The following is a 12,813-nucleotide window of genomic DNA, read 5'->3' on the forward strand; positions in this document are numbered from 1 at the left end:
TAAAGCTTCTGCTCCTCTGGTTTTAGGGAGTGTGCAATGTGCCATTGGAACCAAACTGCTCTTGCTGCTGCAAGTCCCTCTGCTCATACAACTTCCAGCACCAGCTCACTTACTCATTCATTGGTAGAATCACCAAACATGACAGGAATTCTGAGGGCAAAGGAACATATGCCATCATGAACCTTCTGCTGTGTCTCTGATTGAATTGCTCTGGCCTCAAGGAGCCTGACTCAGGGAGGTAATTCACCTCTGGGATGAGGGGGTCAGTCCCTGCAGCACCTCCTGAAGCTGTTTGCTGTTGTAGCTCTGGTTTTATTGTAGAGTGAGTGACTGTGCCTTAACTGGGAAATCAAACAATCGCTTGTTCAAGATTTTCTTGGTCCTCAGAAGAACTCTCCTCTTTCAAACCAAGGGGCACTTGCTGTGATCTCAGTTAAGTTTGCTTCTTTACCTCAGCAACAGCCAAGTCCTCCACATTTCCATAAGAGCAAGGTGCAGAATAAGCAGAATTTCATCAGTAAAGGATCAGGCACCACAGGACATCCCAGCTAAACATGAATTAACATTGTCTGTGGCTACCCCACTCTGGAAGTGTTCATGGCCAGGTTGGATGGGCTTGGAGCAGCCTGGGACAGTGGAAGGTGTTCCTGCCATGGCAGGAATGATAGAGGTGCTTTTTAAGGTCCCTTCCAACCCAAACCACTCCTTGATTTCTGTGATTTCTATTATTCTTTGGTGTAAAAAAAAAGTGGATTACATGTTAATAAATCATCCTTCTGCTCCATTTGACATGTTCTAGAGATCAGCAGAAATTCTTCACACAATTTCCCTTCAAAACAGTGAGCAGTTCAAGGAGCCACAGTAGAAGGCAGTGAAAGAGGTAAAATAACACCTGTGTCCTATCAAGAAAGTTTTAAAACACAGATGTATTTTTATCTAGAAAGTAGAAGAATGTCGTATCTTAATGATTTTCAAATTCCTAACATGTACTGCAGAGAAGGTAGGACTGAACCGTTCTCCATTTCTGCTGGAGCAGGACAATGTGCTAAAATTACTGCAAAGGAGATTTACAGGGACAGCATTTTCTGCTAAGAATAGTTAAGCACAAAGGACAAATTGCCACAGAAATTTTCAAATGCCTGTCTTCGGAAGCTTTAAAGAAGAGATTAATGGAACATCTGTAAAAAAGCAATGTAGCTTTAGTTTATCCTGCCTAGAAGAAAAGAAGGATTAGATGACCTTTTAAATGGGTCACACTTTTCTCTAATTCTGTGGCTTTTTCTCATCTTGAAGATGAGGTTCCTCCACTGGCATTTCAGATTTAATATTTTTTTTTTCCCTCTGGGGAAAAAATATTATTTAATCTGAAGTTTTCTATTTAATTTGTAGATCTCTGTTTCACTGTCTCACCTGTGGATTTGTGTTGCACATAAAGAATATTATCATGAGAAAAAGAAATATTCAGATGAGTTGAGGATAACAGGAGTTGCACCCCAGAGGTTTCCTATTTCTCTCATTAACTTCCAGTGGTAACCAGGACTACTTTAGATCTGTGTCCTTGTGCCACTGAAATTTACTGAGATGCCACATTCATCAAATTGATTAGATCTAATGAATCAGAGTAAAAATGCTGCTGTTATTCCTCTGCTTTCAAATAATGTGGTTCCAGGGCTTACTGAGTCTCAAAGTTAAAATAAAGGCCAGAATATGAATTAGTGGCTTACAAATAGGGATAAAAAATCTTGCATTTCATCAGGTGAATTTATTTACCAGATATCCAGCAGAAGACATACAGCTTCTTGAATGGTTAGCATGAAAAAAAGCAGACAGCTTGAGATTTAAGAATGGATCTGGACAAATTCTTGCTGCACAATTATCTGAAAGGCTCTTGCCCACCTACAGCACTTTATATGCACACAAACCAGTGTAAGAAACAATCCTGAGGAAACAGCATATGGCAGAGACTGTCAGGCTGTGTTAGTAACCTGCAGGCTAAGAAAATGAATAAATAAAAAATGAGGCAGTTATTTAAATTGGATTTTTCAAAGGATTTGTAGGCATCAAACAAGTATGTTACTGCATGAGGTGTAAATTCCTCCATGACACCCAGGAATAACATGAGATGGGTAAAAATCTATTGCAAAAAGAGTTAGGGTTGACAAAAAGCAGAAAGTCAGATGGAATCAGGAATAATTCCTCTATCAGTGAAGGTGCTGGAAACATATCCATCACAAAGAAATGTGTGAAACAAGGGGAAGGAATCAGGATCTTGTGTTTTGGTCAAGGGATTGAGACTGCTCCTAACAGAGTGGGCACCAAACTTTCTATTGACTGCTTTGTTCCCCTGCTGAACTGAAGGTGGCAGTTTCAGAGCACTGTAAAGGATAAAGAAAGACTTTTCTAAAGATTAAAGAGGAAATCTTATTGCTATTGCAGCCACCTAGTAGGATGGTGTGGGGAACGTGGAGCCAGATCCTTCTCAAATATGCACAGTAGAAGGAAAAAAGTTAATGGACATGAACTGGAACACAGGACATTCTGATTTGATATTAAGAAATAATTCTTCTACAGTTGCAGCAGTGAAGCTTTGGGACCTGCTGTCAACAAGGTCAAGAAATCTCATTTCTTGAATGTATTAAACACACACAAAACCTCTCCTCTCTTACCACTAATGGTTTTCTTCTGACTTAATGATGCTTCTCTGTTATCAGCTCCACCTTATCACTGGCCATTACCTGACCTGTTACACATCCTGCTGCCATAACAAGCTCAAACTCTATTTATTGCCTGAATAAAGAGACAGAAGGGTTTTCCCAGAGCCCAGAGCTGCTCAGGAGGCTCAGAGTGTAAAACCTCTGCCACCCAGAGCTCACAAGAGTTTCCCAAGGGGCTCAGTAAAAACAGGATTCACCTACAATGAATAAAAGCTGGCACATGGCTCTGTTCCATGAGGAAGCTCCGTGTTCCTCATCTCTGATGATTGCAGTCATTTCCACCTCCACATCTTTAATGTGATTATAGATTCTTCATGTGTAAATGTATAAATCAAAATTTGATTCTTTCTGACTCTGTTGCCAGAATGATTCGTGGAGAATTCTGTAGGTGAGTTGTGTCTGTCCACAACCATGTATTTTCAGATTTCAGTTTGCTTTCTCATGAATCTTCCAGATTTCAGTTTGCCTTCTCATTTTAGGTAAGTGTTTACAATGAAAGTCTGTTCTCTCTATCAGCCTTCCTTTCACAGCAAATCCACCATGTGTACTCTCAAACCATAAACTGAGGTTCACAGATTTTCTTGGAGAGATTGTGCCTTTCATAACAAAAAATTATTCAAGCCATGCACCACATGCCTGATTTACTGCCCTGCTTTTCATGGGTTTTAGTTTCAGGATGGGATTTTTTAGTATTTTAAATAAAGAATCAGGGTGGAGTGATGTTCTAAAATTCTAACAAACTCACTCTCTCTGGCCTTTAGACACTGCTTTAAAACTACAGCTGTGGGGAACTTGTGTCACTGTTGTAAACTGAGCTGAGACACCTGAATCTTCTTTTCCAACACCAAGACTTCCTTGAAACAACCACCGAAATAAATATTTTTTATTAAGAAAAATAAATAATACTACACATTGATACATTTTCTTCATGAACACCGTTTCATTTGGATCTAGTATTATAATTTACAGGATGCTGTGAGATCTGGTTCAGCTTTACAGGACTGAGATGGTGGCCAGGTGCCGCAGGCTCCGTAACGCGTGTGCGGGGTCATCTGTGGGGTTTTGGAAAGAGTTCACATAAACATTGCAAACTTTCTCTGGAGCTGTGTGCTCAGGAAACTTGTACTGAATCCTAAAGCTCCTTTCCAGCTTTTTTCTTTTGTGCTTGAATTCCAAGATGGTTTTTGTGTATTTATTAATAGTGGTGACAGCTGCAGCCATGCAGCAAGCGAAGGAAGTCCATGCAAGGCTATAAACAAAAAAACCCAAAATTATCAGAAATCAGCTGGACATTTTCATATTTGATTTTATTTTTGAAAACACTGCTTATGTGTGTGGTTGTGTTGGTGTGTATTAGGGAAAGATGAACAGGCTAGGTGAGGAAGAAATACTCTTGATTAATGACCATTTACTGAGTTGACCTCTAGATATTTGTTGTAATATCTACATTTAACATACCTGTTTAATGAAACCTCACCTCCAATTTCTCTCTATAAGCTCTATTTGAGCTTTAATTCTCTATTAAACTCAGAGCTCAATATCAGAAAGGGTTTTTTAAAAAAAAATGAGGAATGCATAAAAAGTTAAAAGGTGGAGTTATTAAGAGCATAAATCTACAGGGGACACTGAGAAAAATGTGAGTTACCCAAAAGTGTTAAAAAGAACAGAGAAGACACTATTAAATAGCAGGGTAAAGCAGGTTCAGAGCATTGAAAGGTATTCCTAAGAAAATGAGTGTGAGAAAGGAAAGGACATATATATAAATTCTTATATTAGGTATATATATATATAATTTATATTATATATATGTAATTTATATTATTTATATACTATAAGAATTATATATATAATTCTTAAATTAGGTATATATAAATTTCTTATAAATTCCTTGAACATAGGGTGAAAGTGACTCAAATGTAATGGAAGAATCAAATCTAAACCAGTTAATACCCATAGGACCATCCATAATCCCAAGTGTGAGGTCTCCAGTCTTCAGGACCAAGATTTACAGTCATCTGAAATACAGTTGTGTACATCATGTGAGCAACCATGCCCAGAAGACCTAAAAAATACAATATTATAAAAACATTAGAAAATGTAAATTGAGGACATTCTTCTTTGTAGGTGTCCCTTAAACTCTTGAAGAATATTTTATGAAGTATCTGAATTCTACAGAGAGCTCAAAAAATATTGGACATTACCATTTAAGTGTATTTGAAATGTTGTGTATTTGTACACTTGGTTCTCATCCTCTGAAAACTTCCTGGGAGTGGAATCCTGAGTTATCACAGGAAAATATTGCTCAGCTGCCTTGCACAGGACACATTTCCCAGTTTCCTGTCACTGAGTGGAAATTGAAATTTTGAAAGATTTTGAAAGCCATGCAGCTTTCTGCCCTCTCCCAGTGCTGTAAATGCAGCCAGATTTATCAGGTATGAGGTAATGAAAAAGTGGACAAACACTAGAAAGTACTGAAAATCTGGGTTATGGAAGAGGCTGATGCTGAATAATTTAATTTGCATTGCTCAGATAGAATCAAGTGTATGTTGTACAAGAAATTGCATCTTCATTCCAGATTAAGGCAACTAAATTTGGTTTATACCTACAAAATGATTCATACATAAATTTAACAGCTAGGACAAATGTTCTTCCCTTTTTTACTGTTTCAAGAAATTTTATTCATAGAGGTAAACAGAATATCCAGGATAAACTTGCTGCTTCCTGTCTAGGTCTGCTTAATACTTCACAGGCCCAAACCAAAGAAATAATATTAATAAAAGTGAATATTTGTGATTATTTGGATTATTGTAGGTGGAAAAACTGCCTAAGGAATTCAATAAAGCTCACATCTCTTTCTCTGAAAACAGCCATGTCTGTGGATCGTGAGGTTTGCTCAGACACAGGAGAAATGGGGCTGGTTTTGAGCAATAAATGGAATTGGTAATAGAGATTTTTAACTGCTTGGACATCTTTCAGGGAAATCTTTAAGAAGAAAGGAGATAATCCAATTACAGGGAGGAAAGGCTGGGGACTGCACTCAGGGAACTGAAAGAGCCATCTTCACATGTAAAAATTAAATACAAAGAGCAAGGAATTATCTTCTCTATTTTTCCCCCATTATCGTGATCAGGTGTTTAATGAACTTCATTTATTTACCCCCAAAAAAGAGATTGGTAATGAATTAAATATGTGATTATGTTTAAGAGGAAAAAGCATAACAAAAAATCTTTAATTCATAAGAAAAGGCACAAATGTATGAACATTAAATCCAGAAACATTAGGATCAGGATAAAAGCCGAAAATTTTGGCAGAGAAATGCAACCTTGAGATGAATTTTTTGCCATCTGTCTGACTTGCAGTTAAATGTCATAAAAGATATGCTATCATCAAGTATAAATCACTCTGAACACTCCAGAACATATGAAGCAGAGTGGCATGTGCTCCACAAGAAATTCTAGTAAATAAATTAACTGTAATTGTTTTACTGCAACATTCCTCATAAAAATTCTGTAATACAGATTGAATCTTTCAGGTGCCTTCAGAAATCTCTGGTCCAACCTCCTCCTGCTCAGCAGATTATAAAACAGATAATTCAGAGCTGATTCCTCAGACTGGACTGGGAAAAGTTCTCCCAAATTGAATTTGCCTAAAATCCTAAGATTAAATAGCACTGGATTATGAAGCAATGTGCAGAAAATGGAAGCAAATTTTAATGACAGTTCTCTATGAGCAATTATCCAAGTACATTCTTCTCCCTCTTAAAAGTGCTATTTGAGTTTGGCTAGCGCTGATTTTATATTTAGCATGTTGGAAATAAGAAATCAAGTTACTTGATACATTTTATTCATTAACACTGTTTCATTTGGATCTTGTATTATAATTTACAGAATGCTTTGAGATCTTGGATATCTGAAATAAAAAATCAAGTTACTTGGTAGACTACTTTGGCAACCAACTTGACAATTAAATGAAAAATGATCAGATTAAAACTATTAAGTTAAAGACGGCAAAAGCCACAAATACAAAATTCAAAACAGACCACATGAAGAAATAATTAATTAAAAATCATATTTTTCCCATAAAATTTAGCCTCACTTTGCACTGTTAGCATCTCAGTAGGTATTGGAAAGGCTTTGAAGCTTGGGCACTGTTATTAATTTTCAGATGGAAGAATGTTCTGGGTGTAATTAAAGGAAATGCTTGGCTGTACCTGCTAACACAGTGACCACTGCAGAGAAGGCGTTGATCTTCAGCCCATCAATGCCAGAGCTGTAGTAGCAGATTTCCACTGACATCAGAATATTCCCAGTCAGGAGCAGCACGACGTAGAGCAGCTCTGCTACAATAGAGAGCCATAAAACCCCTGGAAAGCAAAGCAAGAGCACTGCTGCTGTCAGCAAGCATTTCACATTCCCACCATGGCCTGCTCCATCTGTGCTGTTCACACAAACAGAACGGGCTGTGAGGATGCTGTGATAATGACAGCATCTGTGGAAGAGTTCAGTGCCAATGGACACCCAAAATTATAATGATTGTATTACTGGAATTATTATTATTATTATTATTATTATTATTATTATTATTATTATCATCGTCATCATTATTATCATCATAATCATTATATTATTATTATTATCATCATCATCATAATTATTATTATCATCATTATTATTATCATCATTATTATCATCATCATCATCATCATCATCATCATCATATTATTATTATTATTATTGTTATTGTTATTGTTATTGTTATTGTTATTGTTATTATTATTGTTATTGTTATTGTTATTATTATTATATAATTAGCATGTTGGAAATAAGAAATCAAGTTACTTGATACATTGTATTCATTAACACTGTTTCATTTGGATCTAGTATTATAATTTACAGAATGCTTTGAGATCTTTGATATCTGCAATAAAAAATCAAGTTCATAATAATAAATAATAAATAATAAATAATAATTAATAAATAATAAATAATAAATAATGAATAATAAATAATAAATAATAAAAATAAATACATTAATTAATACTAATACTAATACTAATACTAATACTAATACTAATACTAATACTAATACTAATAATAATTAGCATGTTGGAAATAAAAAATCAAGCTACTTGATACATTGTATTCATTAACACTGTTTCATTTGGATCTAGTATTAGAATTTACAGAATGCTTTGATATTATTCATATCAAAGCATTATTTGATATTATAAATTCTAGTATTAGAATTTACAGAATTTACAGATCTTTGATATCTGAAATAAAAAATCAAGTTAATAATAATTATTAATAATTACTAATTCTTATTCTTCTTCTTCTTAATAATAATAATAATAATAATAACAACAATAATAATAATAATTGGAAAAGCATGTTCAGCATGTTCCTGCTACACGTTTAGAATCTCACAGGTGGCACAGTGTGGTTTTATACTCAGTGGCCAGCCTAAAATCACCATGAACCAAAGTTAATATAATAAAAACCAAAGTGATTATAAAAAGAAATAAAGTTAGTATAAAAAGAGACAAATTTGTTTTTATAGAAGAGAGGAGCACCCTGGAGCAGCAGAGCCAGTGCCACACACACCTCTGGTGTCTGCTCATTCAATAAAATCTTCCCCACAAACTCCACTTTCAGCCAAACAGGATCTTGACTTTTTTTGGCCAGAGGAGCCTTCATGAGCCCAGCCAGCCTCCAGCTTTCACTGAGATTCATTTCTCTGGTTATCTGCTAATTCCTCTCTTTTTGGAGATCTGGTAATTAATTACATCTTATGCAAGAAGTTAATCCTCCCATTAAAGTCTCAGCCTTTAGCCTGCTAATGTCCCACAGCCAGGAGCACCAGCCCTTCTTGTGTCCTGTTTGCTGTAGCAAGATCTGGCAAATGATCTTCCCCAAACCTTTTAAAAAACAAATGTGTCCTGAGACACCTGTTTGTGGATTCAAGCAGTGATTTCATGTGAAGAGATCCACAAAAAAATCACAGCTTAAAAATTGAAACACTGCTGAGACACATCCTTGATTAGCAGACACCACCTAGGGTAGGAGATGATGTCTGTGAGGTGTATAACCCCAAATTCTGGCTTTGACAGTGTCTGTGGGGCTTCTCTGATCCATGGGCCATTTAGACATTAAATTCTTGGGCCAGGCTGTGTGTGGGTGTTCTTGGACATGGTTTGTTTCTCCAGAAAATCTGTCTCGGTAAAAAACTGTGATTTTCATTAGGAGGTCCAGATGTTGCATTGCCCAAGAGTTCTGGCTGCTCCAGCTGGGAGAATCTGAACATTTCTGGTCAGAGCCATTCTAAGAAATGCTCTGAACAACGGGGATCAGTGTGAGAGCCAGGGCTGAGCAATTTGGGAAGGCTGAGCCTGGTGCACCCTGACTTTGGATCCCACAGCACCCACAGGGGCAGAGCACAAACCCCTCCTGTGCAGGGCAGGAGGCAATTTCCACCCAGGATTTCACCAGCCAGGGAGAGATTTCTGGGTTTTAGGTACCCAGATGCTTCTTGGCAGTCTCCAGCTGGCCTGCCAGTGCCTGGGACATTTGCTGATGCTGTTCAGAGTTAGTTTCAGCTCTTTGTCCACCAGCAATTCTCCTTGTGAGGAACCCCCAGGGCAGGGCCCACAAACACCCCTCATCTCCCTGGGACTGCACCCACATCTCATTTACAGCTTTCTTCTCATGCTGCAGAATTCTGATCTGCTGTTAAGGCACTATGACAAACTGCAGCAGGTAGAAGGAAAACTGGCCTTCAGAGACTGAGCATTTCTCCTTCTCCAAGGGTCTAAAATTGCATTTCCAGGAGAATATCCCAGTCCCAGTATGCTGGAAAGAAAAAGTTTTGGGGTTTTTTTCTCCATCAGCCACTTGTGAAGTGATTGGTCTAATCAGATCAGTGATGGACTGATGTTTTCATACTGGGGACCAGGAAGGCACATGGCAGCATCTGCAGGAATGTTTCCCAAGAATATCTGAAATATTCCATACTAAAAATTAGAATTCTTCTTTAAGAATTAATTATTCTTTATTAAGAATTATTGAATGTTTGAAAGAAGATAATGGAAATGCCTCCTCACAGCTCTGAGTAAGGCACTGGGAGGGGATTCAGATTCCACCAAGGCTGGTTTGGTGCACAGCACATCTCCCTCAATCCCCTCCTGGGTGGATGTTCACACACTGCCACAGAATTCCAAACATGGAGATATGAAGAGAGAGAGGGCAAAAATATACAAATTTTGACTTCCAGTACCCATGTTCATATTTCAAAAGCCACTCATATTCAAGTGGAGTGTCTTCAGAAAGACATAGATTGATATTGTAAGTCATATGACCCTCATTTAGAAGTTGGAAAACTAAATAAAGGACAAAAAAACTATTTGAGATTAAAGCAAGCATTTTTGAAATGAATTAATTTAATTTAATGCAGAATATTTATACTGGTGAGTGTGATCAGGAAAGTTTTGACTACTAAAAAAATATGTACATCTACCTCGATCAGAAGCTGGAGTCAGACTGATAAAGCTTCGACATTTCTCACCTGAAAAAAAAATTAAATCAAATTCAGGATTATTTTGTATTCTGTAATGATCTAAAGGAATAGATTAATAGAAAGAAGAAAATGGAAAATCCATCACATGAGCAGAAAGTGGGATGATCAGCAGAAGCTGTTTTTAATGTCCAGAGAGACCCTGCTCCATCAGCCTTCTCCTGAGGTTAACTGGAGAGTTCTCACAAACTATTTCAAAGTAGAAGCAGAGCCTGGGAGATTTAGAGGAAGGCTGTGAATTGATTTCCATGAGGTGGTAGCTGTGAAATCCAGGAGAGGAAAATTCCCTTGCAAACCTGGCAGCCTGGATTCAATCCTCTGTTAGGACAGAGCTGCTCTCCTTGCAGCAGCAACAAATTCCCTCTAAGCTTCATTCCAATTTCTTCCTGTAAGCTTTGATTTTCAAACCCACATGCCCTCCTGACCCCCACACAGATGCTGTGAACAAAGCTCTTGGAATTAATTCTGCTCTGATCTGAACATTCTGGGTGTTTTTTTCCAGCTCCTAACTTCCCCAAGTCGGAAAACACGAGCTCCCAAACATAAGCTTCCATAGCAGATGCTCAAATTACACAAGCCTGGCACCCACAGCAAGGATAAAAGGTGTCTTTTGGATGTAATTTGCTCTGATCTTCATCATTTACCCCTTAAAACTCAATAACTTACAAGAACTTCTGGTAGAACTGGACCTTCAGGATAGGGGACTGTGAAAATATTTGCATTTTATAGCATAGGTGACAGCTGCTTTGGTTTCTCTGAAGTTCTGCTCTAGAACTGTTCTAAACTGGTCAGGACAATAAAGGGAAAAACTTAAATGTTCATCTGGTTTTACAATAAATGCTTGAATTCTTGAACCAGTAATGCCCTTATACAAAAATCCAAAATTGATTAGAAAGTTTCTGTATTGGCAAGCTAATTTCATTGTAATAATATTTACATATTCAGAGTGAGACCCAATTAAATGCCACCACTTATGGCTAGTAAGTGTCCATATCATGTTTTAATCCTTTTCTGCTTTGATTTATGCAAGGTGAGATCACAGTAAGAAAGTAGAAATACTTGTGCTCAAGAGGAAATCCAGGAACTCATTTAGATCCCACATATATATTAGGGCAAACAATTTAAAATAAACAAAAAAAACATTTTGAGTTTTTTATGTTGTCATAGGGGATCAGAAGAGATCATTTAAAGCAAGAATGTTCATTTTTGACTAATGGAATAAAATCACTGGAAAAATGAAATGCTTCCCTGTTAAAGTCATTTCGCCTGCTGTTATGGTGAGTGGAATAAAAACCAAATAATCTTCATCTGTACCACAGCCTGTCACCTCAATCAAAACCCCAGCCTGGCACACCAATGTTCCTTGCAGAATTTATTAGGAATTCTTTAGGAATTGGCTGGGCAGTACCCTCTAAGGTCCCCATTGCCAGAGAAGAGCAACTTTTAAAGGCTACAAACACCACAAAAATCACCATAAAATAGCGAAGCAGAGGGGAAGGACACACCAAATAAGCAGCAAGAACAACGATTACTTTATCAATAAATTTCCAGGGGTTTACTCACCTTCTTCATTTATCATTTCTTCACAGGAATACCAGATCCCAGCATGAAACTTCTTCTCCACGAACTTGTCATCTCCAGTCTCCCAGATGTACTGCACAGCCTGGCTGCTGTTGCCGTCGGCGCTGTTGAAGCGGATGCAGAGATCCCCTTTGCTGTCCCCCTTGCAGAAGGGTTTGGCCACTTTCCTCGTCCCTTCACACCAGTAACTGCTGCTGAATGCTGTGATAGAGAAGACTAAAGAGAGGAAACTCAGAGAAAATGCTGCTGAGGCTCTGTGCCGCCTGTCTGCCTCTGGCATCGAGGCTGGCATCTTCCAGAACTGCTCCAGCAATTATTGCAGAAACTCCCTTTTGCAAATCTGCCTGGTGAAACACCTGCCTGCTTTCACCACCCCATTCTTCATCCCTCTCAGAAAATTGTGCCAGCTTAGGAGTTTAAGACAGAGAGCAGAGATCTGGGCATGACCAGAAATCATGTGGCAGGGGAGATTAAGAATAAAGGACAGTGTTGCTTGGCAGCAATGTATTGTGAAAGAAATGTGAGGAAGTGTGACAATAAATGATAATTTGCCCCATGAATCATACACAGAGCACAGAAGCATTGGATATACCCCAGTGTGCAATCACTAAAGTTTTATTTATACAAACAAAACATGGCTATTCACCTTGCTTGGAGGTGGGGTCAGACTGATGGAATCTCTCTATTTCTGTGCTAATAAACAAAATCTCACAATTCCAAATGCTTTTGTAACACTGAGCACTGTTTAAATTGGATACAGTTTTTTTGCTATAAAAAACTCATAAAGAGCTAAAACTGGTTGGTCAGCTACAGCATTTCACAGCATGCAGCACTGGAAAGGAGGCTGCCTGTGTTCAGAGTTCCACCAGTGACAAATAAAAGTCATAAATTACCTGGCTTTGCTCTTGATGATTTTCTGGCCAGTCTGCCTCCATGAACACATAACACA

General features: G+C 37.8%; 1 protein-coding gene across 1 annotated transcript; it reads right to left on the reverse strand.

The window, feature by feature from the left end:
* Positions 1 to 924: 924 nt before the first annotated feature.
* GSG1L2 (GSG1 like 2) lies at positions 925 to 12,745 on the reverse strand. The gene is made up of 5 exons (XM_058852572.1): positions 11,847 to 12,745; positions 10,227 to 10,274; positions 6,925 to 7,077; positions 4,665 to 4,776; positions 925 to 3,963 (listed from the first exon to the last, which is right to left on the reverse strand). The coding sequence occupies exons 1-5, from the start codon at positions 12,154 to 12,156 to the stop codon at positions 3,708 to 3,710; spliced, it is 879 nt and encodes a 292-aa protein (XP_058708555.1). The 5' UTR covers positions 12,157 to 12,745; the 3' UTR covers positions 925 to 3,707.
* Between the last annotated feature and the right edge of the window lie 68 nt (positions 12,746 to 12,813).

This window comes from Poecile atricapillus, chromosome 17 (assembly GCF_030490865.1).
Source record: "Poecile atricapillus isolate bPoeAtr1 chromosome 17, bPoeAtr1.hap1, whole genome shotgun sequence".
NCBI lineage: Eukaryota > Metazoa > Chordata > Aves > Passeriformes > Paridae > Poecile > Poecile atricapillus.